This window comes from Stegastes partitus, unplaced genomic scaffold (genome assembly GCF_000690725.1).
Source record: "Stegastes partitus isolate 25-593 unplaced genomic scaffold, Stegastes_partitus-1.0.2 Scaffold83, whole genome shotgun sequence".
NCBI lineage: Eukaryota > Metazoa > Chordata > Actinopteri > Pomacentridae > Stegastes > Stegastes partitus.
This window is the reverse complement of record NW_007577814.1, coordinates 191,402-216,736: the sequence shown is the minus strand read 5'-3', so window position 1 is coordinate 216,736 and position 25,335 is coordinate 191,402. Positions and strand designations below refer to the sequence as shown.

At 40.5% G+C, this 25,335-nt stretch overlaps 1 protein-coding gene across 1 annotated transcript; it reads left to right on the top strand.

Annotated features, from left to right (window-relative positions):
• The first annotated feature begins 264 nt into the window (after window positions 1-264).
• On the top strand, window positions 265-22,178 carry ddhd1a (DDHD domain containing 1a). The gene is made up of 13 exons (XM_008276897.1): window positions 265-1,453; window positions 2,999-3,175; window positions 11,007-11,135; window positions 12,752-12,899; window positions 14,991-15,100; window positions 15,423-15,529; window positions 15,613-15,875; window positions 16,583-16,658; window positions 16,949-17,098; window positions 17,265-17,329; window positions 17,421-17,593; window positions 18,289-18,486; window positions 18,620-22,178. The coding sequence occupies exons 1-13, from the start codon at window positions 655-657 to the stop codon at window positions 18,805-18,807; spliced, it is 2,583 nt and encodes an 860-aa protein (XP_008275119.1). The 5' UTR covers window positions 265-654; the 3' UTR covers window positions 18,808-22,178.
• The last annotated feature ends 3,157 nt before the right edge of the window (window positions 22,179-25,335 follow it).

Below are 25,335 nucleotides of genomic sequence, written 5' to 3'. Positions count from 1 at the left end.
CAACTTTAACACGAGCTTAACCCTTTTTGGGACCTTACCTGTTTACCAATAGTAGGATTTTGTCTCCATCCAGTGACGAATAGGAAAAACGCAGGTTACAAACGCTGTCGTCATGTTCACGCAAATTCTACGTGCGCGTTCACGAATGTACCCTGTGATCTATGCGTCAGCTGTCAAGCCGTGCACGCGCACACTACAGTCCTGTCTCTATGCAAGATTTGTTTGGACAACGGGAGCATCTGAAATTCCACAGAGACCCGGAACACTCAAAGTATGGTGACTGCAGTGTTAGTGCCATCGAGCCGGACTAAAGCGACTCGTTGACAGGAGAGGAAGTCGTGTAATATTGTCTTCTATTAGCGGAGAGGACACGCCGTGGACAGGTTTTCCCGTTTTATCGTTGCTAATACGCTAACCTCGGAGTTCTACAGCCGGCTTCATTAGCTTAGCTTAGCACGCTAACGAGCTGATGTAGCGACAGCTGCGGGGCGCTCAGTGAAATGCGGTGGGACCTTGTCTGGAGGAAAATTACTTTGGAAAATTTTACCGACTCATACGAACCATGTCGTTAGCTGCTGCGAAGCCGTGATGGCTTTGTTAAGGTGAAGTGACACACGAGGAGGTTTTCAGTCAGGTGGGGCTGCTCGGATAGTTATGAGCAGTTTCAACATCACAACTAGAACCTCCACATTTAGCTCACGTTTGAGCGACGATAGTAAGGTCTCAACGGTCAGCGTCCGAACCGCCAACAACAACAACAAGGAGTGGGCTTTGGGAAGCGATGTGTTCTCGTACTATCACGAGATGAGTCTCATGGACGACACGATGCAGGCAGGAATGTCCTCCGTCCAGTCAGGACTGGAGGGACACCTGCCGCTTTTACATGCCAGACACCACAGCGCCCAGGGCGGCTTGTTGTTGGACCTGAGCTCCCCGGAGTCCTACCTCGACAGCAGCTCCCTGGAGTACAGCGACAACGATGGCAACAACGCTGGTCCGTTGTTCGAGAGGAGGAAGAGGTCCAGGTCCAACAGCTCCAGACACCGATTCAACGAGGTGGTCACGGAGCTCGGTCCGGAGGAGGTGCGGTGGTTTTTCAAAGAGGACAAGAAAACGTGGAAGCCCTTTGTCGGGCATGACTCGCTTAAAATCGAGCTGATGTTTCGGAAGTACCTCGAGCTGAACCCTGGTGCAGCAGGCTCCCAGGTCAGTGGCGGAGAGGAAGAGTGCAGCAGCAGAAGTGTGGAGAGCAGAGGGCTCAACGGTGCAGTGCCAGTAGAGACGAGGACCAGCAGTGTGCACGGAGGCCGGGGGTCCTTGGACACATCCACCGTGTCCTCTGATGAGAGGGACCCTGACAGCATTGACATCAGCGTGGAGCCAGTGTGTGTTCGGGGTGGGCTTTATGAGGTTGATGTCAAAGAGAGAGAATGCAATCCTGTCTACTGGAAGCGTAAGTATAATTACCCATAACAAAGTCTGCAAAATCATATTTCAGCCCTGCATTAGTTAAAAATAATGTAGGAGGAAGAAGCACCATTAACTGAGAATATGTCCTGAGGCACTAACTCCTGTGATAAAGCTCATATAAACCTTATAATCTGCAGCATAAAGGCTGAGTGCACACAGAGCTGCTCTCACGTCTTATTATCAAAATTTCATCATAAGCGACATCCATCCCTTCTCCTATAACATTTCAAACTAGCAGAGGATTATGCATTTGGTTGAGTAACTTGCTGAGACCTGCATTGTTTTGCAGGATTTTCTTTATTGGCAAACTAATTACATAGCCTGGTCTTCTGGTGAACAGCCCAGGATGTCAGTCTATTGAGCTCAGCTGATCTGTACTAAGTAATTCATGAATTTTTCCAGGAAAAAGCAGGGAACAAATGAAGGCGGTCGCTGTCGGGCCTCAGAAAACCTGAACTGCATGAAAGGGTTCATGGGTAGCTGGCTCTATTGAAGGTTAATGTCAAGTGACTGTTGGAGAGGCAGCTACTTTCCTGACTGTAAATACTGTGGATCTAACTCATGTGTAGTCACTTCAGGCCCTTGATGTACTGTTTCAGGTTAGTTTCTACCCGTAGTAACACACATGCCATGTTGGTGCTTCAGACTCTGATGCACTGCTTTTGAGATAGATGCTAATAGAGCAGTAGACTTGAAAAGTCATCAAATGCACATCAGGTCAGGAGAGAGAGATCCATTTATGGAATGGGAGACGTGGAAAGGTGGTTGATGCACTGTAATCCGAGAAGCAAAACATCCAAATAATATGACATTATCAAACAAAAAGGTTATGTAAGATGTTTTGGCACATGTTAGCTTTATGTTGGCATATTTTGCAAACAAAATGAAATGGTCATATTTCACCTAGTACTTGAAACTTGAAACATCATGTTATGTAAGGACTGCAAGCTTATCTTCTCTGACCAGGCATGAACCACCGTAACAAATGACTGATTATTATCTGCTGTCTTTAAAACTATCGTTCTTGTGTGTCTATCTCAGCCTTAGCCTTGTTTTGGGTCCCTCGATATATAAATACAAGTATGCTCATGTGTTGTTATTTTTTTTATATTTGTCCCAAAGAAAGGCCCCGTCTTTTGCAAAGTGAGCCTAATTTAAGATCTGCTGTTGCACGCTTATTCACCACATGAGAATCACTTAATAATGTCACGCAAGACTGTAAGCAAAACCGACCTTGCTCCATTAATCACTGAGCTGTGGCCCTCCTGGATTTGTCAGACTTGTTGAGTTAAACAGAAATCAGGTTATGGCATTCAGAACCTATTCTCAAAGGGACTTAGTTCCTAGAATATTTCTGAAGTAGTGTTGTTGCTTTCATTGTACATAGACAAGTCAAGTGCAATTAAAGTGTATCTTAATTACAAGACATATCCCCTGGCCAAAGAAGTACGACTCCAAAATGTCTGCCCATACAATAAAGGTATTGTTTTGCATCTGCAACTAAATCAATGCTGTTGCTGTCTTTCAGAACAAGACCATATTCCCGTGATGAGAGGCCAGTGGTTTATCGACGGTACCTGGCTCCCGTTAGAAGAAGAGGAGAGCGACCTCATTGAGCAGGAGCACTTGAACCATTTCCGTGGGCAACAGATGCAGGACACCTTCGAGACAGATTTGATTGTCAAGACCGTTGACAGCAAAGATGGTGAGCACTGGGGAAGGGGAAGGGTAGAAGAGTTTTAGCTGTAGTGCGACGAAATGCTCTAAATGTAGAAAGTTAAAAAAAAAACAAAACTGTGTCATTATCCTTAAACACCACAGCACTGAAGTATCCATTCTTGAAAAACAATAATGTGATTATAAATAAATTTGATGGTGGGTACTTTTGTACACTCAGAATGGGATCTGGGATTGAAACAAAGGTCATAACATCTTATTGGTGACGGTTAATACAAACATCAAACACATTATTACTGCTGGATTCACGAATAATCAACTGCTTTGTGTTCCTGGCGGGATTGTGTTGTAAAAAGAAAAAAAAAACAAAACAGAACAGTACTATGTAAGAGCAGCCAAGAGATAAAGTACTCCCTTAGGCTTTATTAGTTATAAATTCCAGAAAACGTAGTCAGTTAAAATGTCAGTCTTCACAATAAAGCCACAAGAAAAGCACAAAGAGTCATAAATGGTGAGTTATGAGACAGCCCTGTATGCTGTACTGTCGATGCACCGTCCAAAAAAAATTAATGGGACAGGTGCCTCCATTCATGTGTGTGTAGGCTTTGTCATGTCATCCTTCCAATATGAAGCAGGTGCAGCCAGTACATTCTGGCACATCCGTCTCTTAGGGCTGGTTCAAGCGAAATGTAGCAGACTTTAGCTGTGAAAGGCAATAAGAAAGAGGTTCTTTGATTCAGCAGTCTCCTTAAGGCAGCAAGATCTACAAGACCTTCGCTGGTGATGAATGTGTGGGTGTGTGAATGTGGCAGCTAAATAGAGCAAAGCAGAGAGAAAAAGATGCAGCAACTGTTGAAGAAAGTGTAAAAATGTTTACTCTTCATTTGAAAAGCATGACTCCAAACATCACCAGAAAAATGTGGAGCATACTGTACATACTAAAACACAAATTACCAAATAGAATAAAGAGTGTCATTTAGAATCTAGCTGAATGTATTTACGCTTGTACTCCTGAAACCCTGATTGGCTATATTTAAATAATAACTGCAGAATGACTCAAACGAAAAACTTCAGTTAGACTGTGAGCAGGTTATTGACATATATTGCAAATCTATCTCGCCTATACATGTTCTCTGCTTGCCTCAGGTTTCCTTCAGCCTCAGGCTTTGCGTGCCTCGAACACTGTTGCTGACATGTAATGACACTGTCTTTCCCCCCTGCCCAGAATAAATTAAGGCCTATAAATAAAACCATCAACAGAGCAGAGGAAAGTGGTTCCAGCAGACTGGATCAGTCTCACTTGCATTGTCACAATTTCTGTTATGTACTCATAGCTCCTGACTGTGACCACGGGAGTGTTAGGGGGGAAAAACACAAACAAACTGTGAAGTCACTCACACAGGCATTTGTGCACATAAGGGCAGTGAAAGATTTAGGTGTATATGGAGGGATATAAAATCACAGAGGACAGAGGGATCATCGTCACATTATCTGCAGGGTGTGTAAAATGTCATGTAGGGGCACGCAAATTGGTTCTGTGACACTTGAAGGCCCCTCTATTGCACAGCAGACAGATCTTATGTCCCCAGCTTGTCTGGTGGGTGAATTGTATCAGTGCTGTATAATTCTGCTCACCTTGTGAGATAGTGAGAAAGCTAAGGGAATGTGTTATTAAAACCCCAATACAAGCTCCATTTCTACATGTTGCGTGTAATGCATGGAGTGAAAACATTAATCTTCGCTTGGCAAAACCCTGCTGCCTTTGTTGGCAGATTGATTTCCATTTCTATATTTAGCAGAGCATTAAAGCAAAGTGAAGTGATGGATTCTGTTAATTCAACTTCTTCAGGGAGCTGTTACAGGCGGCCTTTACAGGAGAGTATTTTATGTTGGAACTAATAATTTGAAGTGCTCAGAGCCAGAAGGAGCCCACCCTGAATGCATAACAATTGATATATGTGTCATAAAGTGAGCGAGCTTTGCACTGAAAACACTGCAGTACATACATTTCCCCTGCTATCTCTTACTGTGTCCCTTACCTAATGCTACTCCGTTTTTTATACTCGAGTGTTTGTGCTGCAGTAGCCTGCTGAGACTAAAGGTTAGTGAAGCAGAAGACATGGTAGGCATACCAGTGTGTTATGCAGGCATAACATCCTCATGTGGGACTATTGCTAGGTACAGAATGTGCATGGATGTCCTGTTCTTGCCAATTCTTTGTGAGTGGCAAACACAAGTTGGGACGTAAAATGTGAACGTCAGCAGATACATTTAGATACAAATGCATGAGCACAAGAGCTGATATGAATAGCAGAAAGCGTAATGAATGACGAAGTGGAGATGTTTGCCAATAGTCAAGTTATGTGAATTTCTGTTGTTAAAAGTATCACAAAAGAAGGATTAGTTGTCACTTGTAAGTATTAGAGTCAAATGAAGACTGACAGCTTTAACTGTAGTTCTTTTACAGTGTCAGTAGAAATAAGCTTTTAATGTTGGCTTTGATGAATTGGTCTTCACAAATGTTTTCTTTGAAAGAACTTCAGTGACTAGTCAAAATGTATGCTTTAAAATCTGATATTTCCTTTTGTCCACTCAAATTTTTAAGTGTTACTGTTTGTAACGTTCTTGAGTACCTGCTGCCATTTGAGCCAGAAGAAAGTTGACAGCCATCACAGACGGTGAACTTTTGACATCAGTAAGGGAGCCACAATCCTCATGTCAGCTAAAGAAGCTTAAAATGGCAACACGGTTTGCAACTGATGGCTTTTATAAATAGCCTTTCCATATTTCGATATCCCTTGGTCAATTGAACTTAATTGTGCCAGCGCCATTTTCCAAGCCTCGCCGTGGAAAATGTGTTTTTGTAATTTACAGAGCGCTGCACATTGGAAGAAGCAGAAGAAAATATTTAATTAGAAGAGGATTCACTTTAAGCTTTTACGATTTGGGTGTATTCAGCAGTAAGTCAATGGTGGAAACTACAGGGTGTGTCCCAGTCTGTCTGGCTTGAAAGACGTCAAGGGAAAATAGAGCCAGCAGGCTAGGCACAGTGTCATCTGTCAGCGTTGTATGTTGTCTATGTTTGAGGTAGGCAAGGCTGGCAGGTTTATTTGTACATGCTAAATATTGAACTAAATATTTATTTAGGCAGCACATGACGCTGAGAACACATTGCATGGCTAGCATGTGCTTCACAGAACCAGAAAATACCGACCTACTAACTGAGCACACATTTGGCAGTCAGCTAGATGTGGCCATTACTTTACTCAACATTCAAGTGTCTTGTACGCTTAATCACTTAGTAAGTAGTTGTGTATATCTACTGTTCACGATGACGATATTAATGGCAATAATAGCAGTGGTTCAGTCTTCCTTCAGGTAGATCTAGATTTAAACACCAAGGGCACATATACATTATGCAATACAACACAAATGAATCTTGTTCGTTCATTTTGACCTCCGTGTACATATCCTGTACATAGTAGATATCCCAGTCATGAGCAAGCACTCATTTATGAATGGATCCATCAGTGCTGTAATGCCTAAATGGACATTAAAGACTTGCTTTTACAGCAAACAAACCTCCTGTACACTCAGCAGTTCTCTGCCCCTCCGCAGCCTTTCACCTCTGCTGGGAGAAACACTGCTGACATTTGCAAGTCTAATGTCTTTGTAATCATGGTTTGAATGATTTAGTCAGTTCTGAGACTTGACTGATTTGACTAACAAATTCGAAGGAGGAGTTTTTCAAAGTCAAGTAAAGACTTGAACAGATTCAGTAATGTAATGTATATAAAGCTCATGGTATTTCTATTGCTGTGCAGCTTTTTCTGACACAAAAAGTAAACTAGCTTTTGTTTCTGTCTGTCAGTGTACATATTTGTGTGTTTTTAAATGTATGTTTTTAAGACCTCAACCACACAAACTTGTGCAAGGAAGGAAAATGAACTCAGATCTGGTATCAAACTATACAGTGTGTCACCATAAACATCCTTCTGTCATTGGGAAAGAGTACGACTTCTAAGAATTTGCACCTGAAAAATCCTCTTTTTTCCTTTCTTGACATTATTAAAAATGTTATGATGAACTAACATTTCTCCCTACAGAAAGACTATATCATCTTTTGATTGACACAGCTTCAGGAATAGAAATGTTTGAGACAATCTCTCACATATTACTTATGCAGATGTGTTTTTTGTTTGTGGAATTTAGCATTAGATCCTTAAAACAGTCAATATGGGTATTATTGCATGATTATTATAATTATTCGTTAAGCTACATGGAAACGTAACTACTGCTAAATACTGTCACAAGTGTGTATCACACGTACACAAAGAGAAATGGTGATTAACTTTGTGGCATGTTTAATCACTGTAATGGCTTGTGTAGATATCAATTCTGGACTTCTGTAATGAGTGTAAAACAGATACTACCTCAGTCATCTAAGGCACACATCAAACAGCGCTGCAGTTTGGGCTGTCGGCTCATCCTAGCCTGTTGCCGAGGCACTGTTTCAGGTTATTTCCTGCAGCCACCAGGTCCCTGCAGTAACCTGAGTGCAGCGCTACTTGATAGACTGACCTGTTCAAGAGTGATGACAGCGGTAGTCTGTGTGACTGACACCAGGGTGATGGCCATTACTCACTCTTTGTTGGTTGTTAGTTCTCTCCCACCTACCCCCTTTCTACCTCCCTTTTCTGTTCAAATGGAGTGGATATCAGACGAGTGCTAAAACCACATGTCACAAGCGCAAACGCTGTCAAGGTACTGTAAAATACCAAGTTGCTTTGTTTTTATTTCTGTTGTCTTAGATCTTCTAGCTCGTACTCCCCTCCTTGTAGATCCTAGGTCTCTGTGGAACTCGATTTTCCTTTCTTTTGTGGTTCAGACCTTTTGAAATCGAATGTTTAGAACTAGACCTAGGCTCAGTTAGAAAAGGTTGTATTCATATGGACTTAGACTGTTCTGTCAGTTCTCCATTGCAGCCTTAACTGGGCCTAGTTGCTAGAACTTCTCCTTTTGTGCTGTGACCCAGAGTTTGATAGTGCTGCTGTTGCTGCTGCTGCTTTTTGAGGAATCTGTTTCTCATCTTTCTGCTAGAATAGTAAATCGTCAACATGGTTCCCACAACTACTAGAGTAAAACCCCTGAAACAGTAAGATCTAGAATATACAAGCTGGTCCTCAAAAAAGCCAAGGTGCTTTTTTTTGTTTGTGTGTTTGTTATTTTGCTTTTTTTTTTGTTGTTGTTGTTGCTTTTTTTTGCTTTTTCTTAAATCTCCCCGGCCCTGTGTTCCACTATTGCTCTCATTGCTTTCTTTCTCTCATTCCCTCTGGCTGTATGAGTGTATCATTAATGAACCACCATCAACAGCTCCCGCTTTAAGGGCTATGAACAAAGCACTCTGTTGAGAGCAAAGCACAATTGATGAGCCAAACAGAAGAGCCATTGTGGCCTTACTATTATAGCCCTTAACATGTTGTGTAGAGTCGCCCTCTTTGAGGTCCATCACTGTCCCAGTTCTGGGTGTATTGAATAGAGAAGTCTCTGGGTCTGTGTCCTCACCTTGTAGTAAATTCAAGCGGTTCTTGGCCTAAAGCCTTGTGTGCAAGACCTAAACATAGACCTGTGATTTTTGTGTATAATGCACCACCTGAGCTTAGAGTATTACAGTACAATAATACACTTTTTATATAACAGTGTACCATCTGTGTTGGCAGACGAGCCTTATTGAGATATCTGGTTTTTATGTTAGTCACACCATAGCCAAGAAAATTGTAGCTTATGTTTTATAACTCTTCTTTCAAATACAAATGTCACCCATGCCCTTATCATTGGATATTGGCTGGTTATTAGCTCAAGGAGCTTTTTTTTTTCCTTCCTCTCATTTGTGCTTCTTTCATGTTTCACAGACTCCATCACACTTAACTTTGTTTTGAGTTCACCCAGTCTATTCGTATTCTCTGTCACATCCTTCGCCTCTTCCTTTTCAAAACTCTCCCTTGTCCTGTAATTCTCCGTAGCCGTGTTAGAGAGCTAGCTCAGTAAACTCTTTCTTGGTTGACTGCCACACTTTGATCTCCTTCTGCCTTCCTTTCACAATGCGCTCCCTTTCATTGTAAAACAGGAAGTGGTCTTGCACGTAACCTACGCATCATTCCATCTTAGTGGCTACATTTTTTCTCAAAATTTGATTTAATTAAAACAGCTAACTGGAGTAGTTAAAGTATCTGTTGAAGTTGGACCAGTACCTCCTGTTTTACAGTTCACTTAGCTAAAGATAAATCTCAACAGGTTGAAGTGGCTTCGCTCAACTTTGTGTAACAGTGTAGATTTCATGGCCAGTGCTACCTTCTTTTTGAACCATGTCTTCACTTCTGTGTCCAAAAGGTATATGAGGACAGGAGGCCACTTTAAACTGTCTGAGAGAAATCCAGACCGGATGGTCTTCTAAAAAGAGCTGGTTGTTCTCTTTTGCTGCTGCTATCCAAGAGTGGTTTAGTATTATTTCATGTGGTGATAGAGTTTAGCATATGTTTCATTTGCTGGTGAGCGGTTTCACTTGAGGATCTGCACATAAATGGAGAAACTGTCTATATTACCAAATACCTCACCTGGAAAGTTCTTCAGGGGACAAGCTTGTTTAATCTGGCTGAGGAAAAACAACAACTTTCCCTTTGCTAGCCCTAATTGGTCTAGCGCTTGAGAATTGTTCCTGACAAACTCTCTTTCTTCCAGACTGTGCTTGTCCTCATCTTTCAGAAGTATTCATTTTCACACTGGTTGCACTCAGGTCTCAGCTAAGGTACAAGCAGTGCCTGGCCTCTCATTGCCCACTAGTCATGCTTGTCCAATGAGAAATTTACCAGCCAGGAAACAGAGGACAGGTTTACTCAGGCGTCTTTCTTACCTTGTAGACCTGGCCAGTGTATTATCAAGGGATGTCTCATAAATGTCCAAATAATAAAGGTTGTTATTGATTATTTTTCCTTTATGACAGGTACATATAGCAAAGACATTCAGCAAGTTTCAGTGCTTAGTTCCATCATAGTAATATTTTCTACACACTGGCAATGATTGGGGGACTGCATTGTGGAGAGTTTCAAGGTTTCAAAAACAAAATCTGGAACGCTGCATTTCTCCAAGTACTTTGCCCTGTTCTCATGGGTTTTAATCTGCAGTTTGGTTCAGGGTAGTACAAAGAGCCATGACTGCGCTCTGGATCAATGCCAGAGACTTCCACCAATCTCATCCAAATGAACTTGACTGTGCAGGGCATTTAAAGGACATGCAACAGGGACATAAATAACTCTCTCAAGTGAACCAGTTTCATTTATTGCTCTTAGCTTCAAATGGTGTCTCCTCTTAGCCATACCTCTGCTCTTACTTGCCCGAGTCACTGCATTACATTTTGAAGAAACAACCTGGAGAAATATTACACTGAAAGCAAAATTAACTCAGATATCAGCATATAGAAACTCCACAGTCTGATGATAAGCAGGACGACAAGCAAGAGCTGAAATATGCAACCATGGTGTGTGATAGTTTGATGTGTTTTTCTTTCTGCAGATCAATGCTCCAGACTGCATTTGATTGAGCTTTTTCGATTAGATTGATCCAAGATTTTTGATATTCTTTTACTAAATTCAAGATTATCGTAACTTTGTCTTCAATCTGTCTGCTTTTGTACTATCCCTAAATTTTGTGATCACAACCCGTTGTATCAGTGACTCTCTCTCCTTTTCCCCTGTTCCCTGACTTTCCCTTGCCAAATTTCCCACACCATCTGCAAATGCCCTCCTTTCTTTCCTCTACCCGTTCATTCATTCACTCACTCCTCTCTCACTGCCCCTCTACAGCCATCCACAGTCTGAAGCTGAGTCGAACACATGTGGATTGGCACAGCGTGGATGAGATCTACCTCTACAGCGATGCCACCACTTCCAAAATTGCACGCACAGTCACCCAGAAACTGGGCTTCTCCAAAGGTCTGTAATCACTCATGGTCATCATCCTTCCAGATAAGACTGTGGCTTAGCCTTACAGTATATGTGTGTATATTCTTGTCACTAAAGTAGTTTGAACCCTAGTGTTAGAACAGCATGCAACCTCTAAAGATGTGATTATTAGATTTATTTTACTCTATTCCAACAAAGAAAATACCAATGCATCAGTAATTGTGTAGTTACCATATTGCATTGCTAAAAGAAGGGGTTTGTTTTTCGTGCCATAGTTACGTTATACTTTACAGCCATGCTCGCGGCAGGGCTTGAGGGATGTCATTTCTTCTGGTCCAGTCTGGAAAATCTCAACAGTTCATGGACTGATCAAAAAAAAAAAAAAAAGAGTCTTGTACAGATATTTGTTGTTCTTAGACAGAGTGTCTTGATTACTTTAACAGTGTCTTAATGTTTTTTTTTTAAGTACATGTCTCAACACTTATTGTATCAATGGTATTGAAAATTGGTGGAGACATTCATGCTCATTCAGGCATTAATACAAAAACAGCTTTGATGGGGATGCAAAAAAAATTGATATCATGTGATCAAAGTTTTATTTTTTTATTTTGATTAATCACAGAACAGGTAAAAAATGAATGACATTTCATCTGTCTCTACTGTACCTGTATGTTGTGCCCATTAGCCAGTGCTAGCGGGCTATGCTAGAGTTCCTAGCATCCCTGTTTGTTTCCCTGTTAGGTTGTTATACTCTTTGCTAAAACGCTGGCTATAAATTGTATGAAACCAAACATGTATTCAAAAACCGAGTCACTTTTCTGTTTCACTAGGCCCACCTCTCTGTCAATCTAATGCACAAATTACATGCTTGTTGCTGCATTTCCAGTCTGCAATTATTTGCTAGTATTAGCAATCATTTGCTAGCAGTTACTTAAACACAGCTGGGTAACGTGCATGTTCTTAACTGGATTAGCCCAGAAAATCACGCAGTGTCCATCTGCCATATTCAGGGTCTGGGTTTGACAAAATGTCCTAAGTGTAACTTAAAAGATGGCAACTGCAGTTTGACCAGGTCTGTTGTTTGATCTGTATGGATGACTCTAATCTGATCTACCGTCTCCAAGCTGTACGGTACATTTTATCTCCTGCTTGCAGATTATAACAGGAGGATCTGGCACTAGCTATCTAAATCTTCCCTGACAAACAAATGCTCAGTGAAGGGATATGTCTATAGTGCTTTCCAGACGGCAGCAAAGTCCACTGGATCCCATCACCTTGCTGTATAGGACATGACTAGACTAGATTATAGATTCTAAATAAGGACACACTCTCAGCCCTGTTGGCACGTTACGTGTGGCAATATAGCTTCGGGCCACAGTCACAGCAGGAGTCCCTGTCTCACCTACTGGCCTCGTTGGATTGAGCACAGCATGTTATTTTAACACCATCACGCAGTTATTTATAGACTGCTAGTGAACAGTGTTTTTTTTAGCCATGTGTTACAGAAAATGCTGAATTTGAACGATTAGTTTTAACGATTAATTCAGCATTTCTATAGTTTCTACAGTTTTGCTACACAATTATTTGAAGCAAATAGGTCACTGCTGTTGAATGAAGATCTAATTTTGTCCTGATTTGTCTTTCAGCTTCAAGCAGTGGTACTCGGCTCCATCGAGGTTATGTTGAGGAGGCCTCACCGGAGGACAGACCCCCCCAAACTACACACATCGTCTTTGTGGTTCATGGGATTGGACAGAAGATGGACCAGGGCCGCATTATTAAAAACACTGGAATGTGAGTTGCAGGGTTAAAAAAAAGATGATTTGATTTAGAGTTTTCTTTTGTGTATGTCCTTTTATGATAACAGCGTTTTTACTTTTATTCCATTAGAATCTGTGATCAGGTTTAAAAAGGACATGTTCCACCTTTTAACTTATTTAATTTATGTGCTAAATCCATGTCCAGTCTAGATTAATGCAAGCACAGTGTGAGGAAAAAAAACCCTTTCTGGGATGTAATGTGATGTTTAAATTCCCACAAAGTTAGTTTTGTGTCTTTTGTTTTTCATCCTGTTCTAGACACAGTCGGTCTCTCACTCTTCTCCTCCTGTTATTATTCACATCTTCCATACTTTTGTTTTGTATCTGTTGCAGGCACAGATCATAATATTTTGCTACTTTTCACTGTTGTGAATTTTCCCATAGTTTTTTTTTTTCTTTTCTGTGGTAGGTTTGACAGGTTTCAGATGTCAACTGGTTTGGCAGGTCTTTGGCCAGTTACGTAATTAGCACGTTTACAGAATGCACAGCTAAGAATGCCTGGGCTGCGTATGTATATAGTGCTGTTTAGATTTCTGTTGGTAAGATTATGCACAAACTACCGCACCAGGAGAGGTTCAGCATTGCCAAAGGAGGAGCCCATTAAATTTTGATGAAGATCCAGATCACTTCCTTTCACATTCCGAGACATGACATTGGCAGAGGACTGCACCGCCTGAGCACTCTTCTAGTTTCCATTTTTGACTGGTGGCTCAACTTCAGAGAATGATATCCCACAGTCTTGGCACATAAAGCTCAAACTGTCAGTCGGTGGTGTTAGATAAAGTTCTTTTTGTCTTTCAAAGGTATCGTGTTTTGATGAGGAACTTGTGGATAGCAGGCATTTGTGTCGAGTTCACTGGCCTCTCGTGAGGAAGTTATGACAGAGCACAATCCTCACTTCTGTCTCTAGAAATTAAAGAAAGCAAATATGTTCTTTTTTAAGAGATCGTCTCCTCAGTGGAGCTGAGCTGTGCATAGGACATTTAGCAAATGTTGTTTAAGCTAGGAACAGTCTTTGTCTATGTTATGTCATGTGAAAGATTGTAGTGTCTTCAGTTACACTACTGTATTGGCCTTGGTCCATGGACCTCACAGTACTACTGCAGACAATAGCACAGGCTGTACAGATCAGAGCGATGTGTGTCTCTATGTCACAAAGTCGCTTAGACACACTAAGCAGGTAAAGTAGACCAAGTCAGGCTGCAGAGCACTTTAAGCCTGACTGCCATCTCCTTGTGGATTACAGCACACACTTTCCTCAGCCAAGAGGAAAGATCAGCCTGACATGTCTAGTCTCTGACTTGTTTGTCTGTTGTTTTACTTATTTATTTATTTTTTTAAGCTGAATTAATTTCCCCACTGTGCCTTTCAGAGTTTTTAGCTGCAGTAAAAGAGGAAATTGTGGGACTTCAGGAATGCCATTTTGTCTAGAATCAGCAACTATTTATTTAGAATTTATTTTGCTAAACCTAAAATGCCAAAGCTCACTGTCGAGTTCCTGCCAACCTAAAAGCAAAGGAGACCTTGTGGGTGCAGCACAGAAAGTCATGTAATGCAGCACTCAAACCTTTGAGCATTTAAGTTCCCCTGCAGACACACTAGATTGTCTTATCAAAACCTGCATTAGGTGCCCCATTAACAGACCAGTCACCTAAAAGCTTCTAACCCTACTTCACCCTCTCTCTCTTTGTGTATTTAGTGTATCCTGCAAGCTAATGCTGGCCCATATAGGGCTGGTAGCATTGTAACTATTGTGTGTGTGTGTTGTGCAAGGAAAGCTATTGCATCAGTAAGCAGTTAAGTGGACGTCATTCTTCCCCATCCAACAGTCATTTAAGCCTGAGAAAACGAGTGCAAACACCGACGCTAGTCAGTCTGTAGTGTGGATGGACATACGCAGAGGATGTTACTCATACACTCACAACTTGTCATTATTGTACATCGCTTCCCAGACAATACCGTGATGACATTGTGTCTATATTAAGCCAACATTTACCAAAACGCACACAGTTGTCAGAGTGATGTCACCATCATATGCTGCTTCTTCTGTCTTGTGTCTGTTTAGGCTGAGGGAAGGGGTAAGGAAGATGGAGGAGAAGCACTTTTCAGAGCACAATGAAGAGCATGTGGAGTTCCTGCCTGTAGAGTGGCGCTCGAAACTCGCCCTGGACGGAGGTGTGTGTTTTTGACAATGTGCATGCGTGTATCCATGCACATGTGTTTATTCTGTTTTGTTTGTTCTACAAGAAGCAAAGCTGTTGTCATCCCTTGCAGACTTTGCTATTTATGAAAGACTCAGCAACCCTTTGACCTGCTCTAAGTGGTCACTGTGGTATCAGCCAGGATTAGTTGTTTAACCGAAAGTGTATGAGGCTGTGAGCACAGCACTTGAATGAACCAACTTCCCATTAAGTTTTATTGACTGCCGATATGATACCAGACCTATTCTGTTTGTAGTAGATCTGTTTTGTACTCAGGTGTTGGTATGTTTCTGTAGATACGGTAGACTCCATCACACCTGACAAAGTAAGAGGACTGAGAGACCTTCTCAACAGCAGCGCTATGGACATCATGTACTACAACAGTCCCCTTTATCGCGATGAAGTAAGTCAGACACTTTGAGAAGCTGGTATAGATCTGTGGTACCTGCTACTTCTACTAAAAGCCTCTTCAATCCCCCTCAACAGATTACTAAGGGCCTAACACAAGAGCTGAACAGACTGTACACACTTTTCTGCGCGAGGAACCCTGAGTTTGAGGAAAGGGGCGGCAAAGTGTCCATCGTGTCTCACTCCCTCGGCTGCGTCATCACCTATGACATCATGACTGGATGGGATCCTGTTCGCTTCTGTCTGCAGGAGCATCATGTTGTGGAGGAGGAACTGGACCTGCGCTGGATGTCCTATGAGGAGAGGCATCTTTTAGACCAGCTGAGACACACAAGGACTAGGTACAGTTCACTAATTTAGAACAGTGACTCTCAGGGACGACATGTATAGCAGTATGTCTGTAAAGATCCTCACAGATTTAGATGGAAACCATAAGAGAAAGTGGTAAAAGAAGGTTAAGTTTTTTTATTAATTTGAGTAAGTATTCAAGGATTTACTAAGCCATACATTGCCAAACAATAAACAGACAAATACTCATAGCTTATATTTCTACAATCTCTTCTAAATTGAACACCAAACCTAATATTTGTCTTTATTTGTCGTGCACAATACAGTGTGTGCTGCTAGCTGCTCTGCTCATGCTCCAGTGTCCAGTAGTAGGTTTGGTTTTCTATTTGTTGTTGTGTGGGCTGAGGAATATTCTGATGCCTCATGATCAAATGTAGTGGAAAAGGCTTTTAATACAGCTGCCCTGCACCATTCCATCACACAGTGCGTGCGATGTGATTTACTGTGTGCGCCATTACCGTAGTGAATATGCTGGAGTAAGGGTTATTGATCCGTGTGGTACAGAAACTGTTTGATGACTAATGTAAAGACAAAGGGTCTGTGTAGATAATGGGTGCATGTCTAGGTAACATGAGCTAATGTATATGGGACATTAATGAGAATTAGATTACAACTGATTGTCAGGCTTTCGTTTTAGAGACGTTTTTAATTTGTTTTTATAGTACATTGTAGGACACAGTGGTTTTTCTGCTTCTTACAGGTTGCGAGAGCTGGAAAATCAACTCATCACATTGGAGGCCTCGAAGCCTTCAGCCCCACCAGCTCTCAAATTTAAGGTAAGATGCTCAAATATGGTAATGTGCTATTGCCTTACAATGTGAAATTACTCTAAAATGGTAAACAATAGCGATTTTAACATTTCTAACAAAGGCTATTTGTTGAAAAGTGATCGAATTATGTGCTGTATCCTTAGGTGTATATGTCTACAGGGAATCAGAACAGAAATGAATATCCTGTGGGCCTCTATAACTTTGCTTTTCACAACACAGAACAAGTGATGTTTATGTCAATACCAGAGACTGCTTTTTGGAACATTTATGTCATTTTTGCACCCTTTGTCTTTCAGGTAGAAAACTTCTTCTGCATGGGTTCTCCTCTGGCAGTGTTCTTGGCCCTGAGAGGGATCCGGCCCGGTAGCAGCTGCCACCAGGACCACATTTTGCCCACCTCTATCTGCAGCAGGCTCTTCAATGTCTTCCATCCGACAGACCCCGTGGTAGGTCTTCTTTGGTTGCCCCAGTCCTCACAGATACCGTTCCAATTTCCATTGTGCTCTGCTGATAGAAACACTCAGATGTGTTAATAAAAACAAAACATGCTCTGTGTATGACCATCAATTGGTTTTTACATGAAGCTAACTCAAGTTTTACTGCTTTCTTTAGGCCTACAGACTGGAGCCCCTCATTCTTAAACATTACAGCAACGTAGCACCTGTTCAGATACACTGGTAAGAACTGAATTTTATAACACATGCATGCATGCATAATGTTTTCAGAGTCAGTGTGCTCTGAATATCTGGGGTTTGTTTTGGTCACCAGGTGTAGCGCCACTAATCCCACACCCTACGATGAGATCCGGCCCACGTTCCTCAACCCAGTCAAAGACCCAACATCCGACACTGAGAGCATCCCCAGCCCGAGCACCTCTCCTGTCCTCCCTCGCAGGCACTATGGAGAGTCTATCACCAGTCTGGGCAAGGCCAGCATACTGGGTAAGGCCCACTATCTCTTTTTTAAATTGTAGAAAAACACCTAACCTTTGTGTTTTTTTACATTACTGTAAAATTTATGCAACATCAGTCACAATCTTGAAAAGATTTCAAGTGTAATTTATAAGAAGTTCTGCATTACCAAACAGTTTTGTGATGAATCTTAGTTCTGAAACAGTTTCAGTACGCTCAGTTTGTTACTTCACATTAGATCAGAATAACACAGAGAGATCTCTGTAGTGAAAAATAACAGGAATGCAGAAAAAGGTGGTTAGTGGTCGTTTTGTTTACGCTTCAGACAATTTTATTTTTCCACATTTCCTTTTAAAATTGTCATTGGTGAAAAAAAAAAAAAATCACTTCCTGACTGATCTTACAACTTACGACTGGAGGCTTAGAGAGAGAAAGAGACTAATTAAATTTCTCTTTTCTGTGAATCCACACTGCCAAATTACATTTCATTTTATCTTGTGAGGTCAATGAGGTACTGGAGGTAAGGGGGGATGCTCTTTTGTGGCAACAGTGCCATCATGTGGCAATAAGGAGAATAGGCTCGTGTTGTTGATGACGTGTTTATGATGCTATTTTCACTTTAAAAAACTCACCATGTTAATACCTTTTTTTTAATCTACTGAACCACATTTCGATGAATTTACTTCCCTAATTTCACTCAAACTCTTTTTAATTCCTCACTGTAGGAGCGGCAAGCATTGGGAAGGGCATTGGAGGCATCCTCTTCTCGCGTTTCTCTCGCTCCAACAGCCAGCCTTCAGTGTCCTTGGGGCTTGATGGTGGGGCGACTGCTGAAGAAGACGAGCAGAAGCGTACAGAAAGCCAGTCAGCATATGGCCTCTCCACCATGATTCGACCCACTTCGCCTATTATTGACACATCATGTGAGTCTACTTACCAGTCCAGCATCAAACAATCATAGAGCGAGACTAACTTTCATTTGCAGAATGAATGCAGAATACTGTGACTGTATTGTTCAGTAACTCATGGATGGACCGCTCTGTTTCTGTCTTGCAGTGGAGCTGGAGCGACGCATCGACTTTGAGCTCCGAGAAGGTCTGGTAGAGAGCCGCTATTGGTCGGCAGTGACTTCACACACAGGCTACTGGTGCTCACATGACATAGCTCTCTTTTTGTTGACCTTCATATACAAACAGAAGACGACTCCCTCTGACCCAGCAGAAGACACGCCGGAGCCAGACTGAAGCAGCACATTCATTAAAATGCACACACTTGAATGGTGTCTTATAATACTGAAGGTGTTTGTCATCTTCTCAGCAAACTCAAACGGTGACATTACTCATTTTGCTCAGACACACTGATATTCCCTTTTACTTTATCTCTCTGTGACCTAGCTCTTTTAACACTTTGGAAGCATCACTAACAAACTGACTCAAATCTTCATTCCAAAATGTGCATTTTTGTCTCTTTTTGTTTCGTTTGCACACATTTGCACACCCTAAGGGTGACAGTAATAGACCAGGAACCCCTAAGGAGGTGCACCCTTTGCCAGTATGACCACAAGCAACCTGTAAATATGGAATAAGAGTCTAATGAGTCTGGTGCGTGGAAGTTTGTTGCATCTGTGGATAGAGTTCTATCTTCATTGTGTAACTTAATCTTAACTCAAACAGCTGCAGCATGTTGATAAAGTGTCCATAAGTTTCCTGTTAATGCTTAAATCCAGCCACTCTCCCACAGACTCAGTCTGGAGCCTTGTCACACATTTGCCTGACCCTCAGTCACTGGGGCTTCAAGTTCCATGTCTGATCTTTTTAACTTGTTTTTTGATACGAAGGAGAGAAAAAAGTTATGGTCAAATCGTAGAAGTTTTTTTCTTTAAACATTTAACTACTACATGTCAAAAAGCTAATTCTATAAAACAAATGCAATGCCTTTCAAAATCAGCCAAACAATGCTACTCACGTTGAACATTTACGATATTGTGATGTTTTTCCACCAAAAAATCAAACCAACAGAGGGCATTATCCCTTTAATAATGTTTTGGCAATAAGAAAAAAAAACATGCTATGCTGTTACTTTTTCATATCCATTTTATTTTAGATCATTTGACTCTAGAAATAAATATACACCAAATAACCTGAGCAAAGCAATGTTTTATATATTACACAGTCAAATAAAGCAGAATTTTCCTTAATGGAAATATTCAGTAACTAAACGGTACAGTCTTTATTTTAGTACACAGGACAAATGTCTGTTGCTAACACAAGAGTTACAGCTAAATATCCTCAAAGTTCTGTTACATTCGGACGTTTACAACAACATGATGCTTGTTTCCGGGCATATACTTGCTCTTAAACAGCGGTCTCACATGTTGTGTTACTTTCTCACAGTTTATGGTTTCAAATTAGTCAAAAACCTTTGATGATGTCACTCAAAACAATCACTCATTTAATCTAAATTCATACTTATATTTTAAGGATGTTATGGGGAGGATTTTTGTGCTCATATCTTTATATTGATATTCAGATGAAATCAGTGGTACTAGATGTATTTTTTCTTAAAAAATCATATTTTTCCTAGTGATTTTCAGTCTCTTGAAGATTTAGACCTGGATCTCATCTTGATTAAAATGGGATTTCAATTTGTGGCCAAATAACATTTATGTGTCTAACTTGTTAGCTGCTTAGCTCTAGTAATGCTAAGGCTAATGCATAATCCATGAAAATGTAATTGGCCTCGGTAAATGCAAATGGATTATCTTCTTCTTTTTTTTTTTTGAGGCTTTTGTAATATGTTGCACACAAACTGCATCTTGTTCGCCTTGTTGTCACTTTCCCCTTTTGAGCAAAGGGTGTGTCCGTTTGTCTTTGTATTTGTGTAAAAGAGGGGTTTTTTAAATCTTAAAATCCTGCATGTGCCAGTCATTTGACTGTGTTAGCCTAATTGACAGTACTTACAGAGTCATTCATAAAAGAAAAAAAAACTAAGGACAACTGGAGACAGAAAATCATGATTGGTTTTCTAAAATGGATTTTTGCCTTAGGTTTGCCAGAGCATATGTAAGAAAAAAAAACAAACACTGGTAGATCTCATATTAGCTATTGGTCCCAGTGATAATTCTGCACAAATTAGAATGCCTCCTCACTTTGCATGGTGTCATATTAATAACAAATGGATGTTGGAACAAGAAAATAGTGCAGAGTGCCAACACACGTCTACGAAACTTTGCTATAACTATAAAACCACTCGTGATCGTTTCTGGATTTCTAATGAAGTCATTTTAAAATACATTCGCAATGGATGACGAAATGGAACTGTCCTCATATTAATGTTTATGGAGTCACCTGTGACAGACTTTATTACTGTCGTGTCAAATTTAATTTGTGTCCTGCTTGTTATGATATCATGTAGAGCTTGTTTTCATTTGTTATGGTGCGAGTTGCAGCTTCACTGTTCCACACAAGGGCTGTAGCTTACTGGTCCACCACTTAATGGAATCAGTTTTTCTGTGTTTAATGTCTGTGTTACGTGTGCAAAGACTTACTGACTAAAACCAGGCTGCCTTGATGAGATGGCCCGATAGGTAATCAGGAAGTAGTATGGAAGCTGGGACAAATAAGGGAGAGCGATATGGAAGTGTTGCTATTTGAGCTGGTGGATCTTGTACATTCATTTGCAATGAATTGCACAGAAGCTATGTTAAAAAAAAACAGCCCATCTTATTTATTCATTTTTGCTCAGCATGTGTTACTTTGCAGCGATAGATGCAGAAAGCGATTTCAACATGTTACTTGCAAAGGAATCCTGGAGGTCTTACATGTGTAAAGCAAAATACAGTAGCAGTTCCATTGTTGCCTCTGCATCTTTAAACCACACTTTGTGGGTTCAGACAAATACGTACTGTAGGAGTGTGGACAGACCAGTGTAACAATAACGACAACGTTCCTGCCAGTGTTCATGATTTGGCCGTGTTTCCAAAATGTATGTAAAAAATTTGCACATTTTGCATTATTGCAATTTTTGATTCAAGCACAGATTTTCAAATGTGTTCACTCTGCTTGCTATTAAAAAAAACTAGCAAGTTAACTGGAGAGCATTAAAGAGAATTTTGTTACAATACATTGTAATTTTGACTATATGAGCATTTAATGTACAGCATTTTGAACGACAACAGTATATTTTTCTTGTTAAAGGCACCACAAGCATCAGGGAATTGTCTGCTGTTACATGTTTTGTAGATTCAACACTCTTGTTGATGCCAGATTGAAGCCATTATTGAGTCAAACAATTCAGCACAGATGTCACTCTTTCAAACGTTCACAAGTGGATGAACAAGTTGCGTATGGTTTGCCACCATATGTTGTCAGATGTGGGGTAAAAAAAAAGAAAAAAAGAAAAAGAGATGCACATTAAAACGTACTGTGATTGTGTTGAATGAAATTTGTCAAACAGGTGATACTGTTGCTCTAACTTTGATTGGATGTCTGGAAAAGTGTTCTATGTCTGTCCCTAGAGCTGTGCAATAACCCATGCCTGTAATGGATTCTAACTGCCATCCAAAGCACTGTATTTATTTCCTTTTATTAAAGCATTTCTTTTTGGATACAATCATTATTTTTGCAATCTTTCTTGTTTCACAAATAATACTACGAGGGAATATTTTTTTTAAAATTAGGAACCTCTGTTGTGTAGGAGGAGGCTGAACTCACCAGAGGAAGATGGCTTCATTGCTCATTTCCAGACTGATTCTGGAGCACAATGGAGCTGTTTGTTCTCCTGTAACTCACATCAGATTCTTTCCGAGGCGCCCCCCCGCTGAAGCGAATAACAAAGCTGACTTATAGATCGTGAATAGGCCGCATTGTAATCCATAAGCAGTCATCTTTTCCGAGGGTTCTTTTAATGCAGTTTAGCAACATCTGCAAAGGCGAGGCTCACAGATGGGACCAGTTAGATTAGAGGCGCTTGATAAATTATGGATGAGGCCCTGCTGTTCTGTGTTTGGCCAGAAGAGGTCAGTCATCTATTAGTAATCCTGGAACAAAGTCCCACAGTGACCATCTGTCCAGCGCTCCTTCCCTTATCCTGTTTCCATTTATTAGCCCTAACTAAGTGAGATATTTTGACACATGATAATGCGCTTAAATATAATCCTGACTGATCAGTTATGATTGTACACTGGTATGATGCTGTTAAACTGGCAGAAAATACAAAAATCTGTAATCAAAACTAAAAAAAAACTTGCCTCCTCCACCCCCCTGCTCCCTCTTTCTCCCCCTTTTCACCTCCTCCGTCCTCATCCACATCAGCAGCAGCAGCCGAGCCAGCTCCCCTATCTGACTCTCTCCTGTGCTGCATCTGACTGACTCAAATGTTTACTCTGCAATTAAAACACAGCCTATAAAAGGCAATGGGTCGGCTGCCAGACACTGACGAGGGGGTCAGAGCTGCGGAGGGAGAAGGAGAGGTTATAAATCGCTTTGATGCCGACCGTAGTCTGAAGGCCCAGATTCCTGAGCTGTAGGATTGGAGCTGAGTGAGTTCACGGGGAGACTGAGCCAGAAACTCATGATGATTCATGGGTCTTTACTGCACATCGCTTGGAGAGTGTGTGTTGGAGTTGTGCATTGTGTTGTTGCTGCTGCTGCACTGGAAAGAAAGGAGACGGCTGCCTTTCTCTGCACTTTTTCACCCCTGACTTATCATTTGTGTGATCACTTGATTGGACGCGTGTATGAAACGCTATCTTTCATCTGTGGCAGTGGAGACGTGAGCAGCAGCTTGCAGACGGTATTATCTTCAGCCTCTTGTGATCCCCACAGATACTGAAGCTCTACTAGCAAAGGTCCCATTGCTATGTGAAGGGATGATGCTGAGCTGCACACCATCAGTCACAGGCCCATATTAGAAAACTAAGCATCTTAGTAAATCAAAGTAAACTGCATTTCTGTAATTTAATGACTTTCAGACACAATGTAATGACCGACCAAGTGGAATTAGATCATATAATTAAGTACATTTATTCATTTGGAAACTATTTACTTCACTCTATCTCTCCATTAAGTGAAAAATTGTGCTTTTATTCCATTATTTTAAATGTAAGAAGTAAATACTGCTTTTTTTTTTTATTCCTTATCTGCAGCTCTGTATACTTATTATGCTCTGCTATATGATTTTCACTGGATAAAATGATGATATATACTGTATTTCTTTACTTTAATACCCTAAAGAGTATGTATAGCAGTTGGACTTACCTCCATTTGGATCAGCAGCACCACTGTTCCTTAAATATATGTGAAGTGTCAGGAATGGCTGTAAATATCTGTATTTCTTGGCTAATTTCGACACCTAAAACTCATCCGATGGGTCATTAAGTCTAAATGAAACAGTCTACGCTGCAGGAAAATGACGGGGAGACACTTGTGAATATTTACGGCCGTTCGTACAGCCGAATTTCAGAGGAACGCATCAGTTATTAAAGCTGTGATGGAACTAAAATTCCCTGTTATTTTATGCAGTAACTCCCAGAGCTGAAGAACTAAAGGTCCCTGGATGCAGATACAAGCCTCAGCAGCACTATTGCCATAAAAGGCAGCTTGAGATCTTAACTGCATGCCCATTAACTCTGCCACAAACTGCTGAATTTTCTACTGTAAAGGGTTGCAAAGCGGCAAAATCTGTAATAAAATGTATACACAGTGTTCTAAAAATAATCCCTACGCTCTTGTTCACACGTGGCTGAGGCTGACTTTATTTTTTTAATGTCTTTGTAAGCCATAAGTTTACTATTAATTCAATATCTTATAAGTAAATCACAACTACTATAGTTTTTTTTAATGTATCGCCTGTTTTCTGTTTAAGGTCCAGAAAAAGATTTATTATCAAATCTAATGATTAAAAATAACAGATATCTTTTGTTTAAACCTCCAAACACTGAGTGAAGTAGTTAGAAATGTGAACATTGCATGAATACCTCATTGCTTTTCTTGTGTTTAGTGAAAAACAGAAGTGTCATTTTACCAGATAGCAGCGCTGCAAAGTGCATTTACTCCAACATTTAAATAAAGTGCAATTTTGACATACTTGTGTTGAGAAATTCTACTTTATGCTGCCTTTTACATTTATTCCACTGTGATTGAGGGCCAAGTGTTGTACTTTTTGCTCTACTGCAGTTATTTTAGGGCCTTAATTACTTTGCAGATGTAAAATATAATTAGAAATTGTCGATTAAACTCACAGCAAGTCGATCAAATCAGTCCCAACTTTAGCCACTTCAGGATCAAAGCGATGTATACGTTATTTCCCTCAATATTTACACAGTTTGAATCAGAAACACCGTTCTGTACATTGAGTACTTTTACTTTTGAGTACATTTTTTTGCTTTTTGTTGTTTTTAAACTTTTGAATATCTGACTTTTGCTGTCGATGCTTTAGTTGTAGGTCAGCACTCACAGTGTGAACCTCTTGGATTTTACTAAAATTAAAACCTGTGGAAGGCTGACTGAAGATTTTATTACATTTGTACTTTTTATTATTATTATTATTATTATTATTATTTTAAAAGTTTTAAATTATAAGCAGTGTTTCCTTGAGAATATTCTCTTACCTCGCCCTGTTTTAGCACATTTATTGCTCGTTATGTTGGTAAATATTTTTCCAACACAGTCCAGTGTGATATTTGTGTGTGTGCATTTGTTTTTGTCATATTTTTGATCATTTAAAGCTGTTTAATTTGATTCAGAATGTTTAAAATGTGAACATATATGTAT

What these genes read in the sequence shown, in the direction of transcription:
- ddhd1a (XM_008276897.1), top strand. Translation starts at nt 655, where the DNA reads ATGAGCAGTTTCAACATCACAACTAGAACCTCCACATTTAGCTCACGT. An exon ending in CAATCCTGTCTACTGGAAGC is followed by an intron (nt 1,454 to 2,998) that starts GTAAGTATAATT and finishes GCTGTCTTTCAG; the next exon opens with AACAAGACCATATTCCCGTG. An exon ending in ATTATTAAAAACACTGGAAT is followed by an intron (nt 12,900 to 14,990) that starts GTGAGTTGCAGG and finishes GTGTCTGTTTAG; the next exon opens with GCTGAGGGAAGGGGTAAGGA.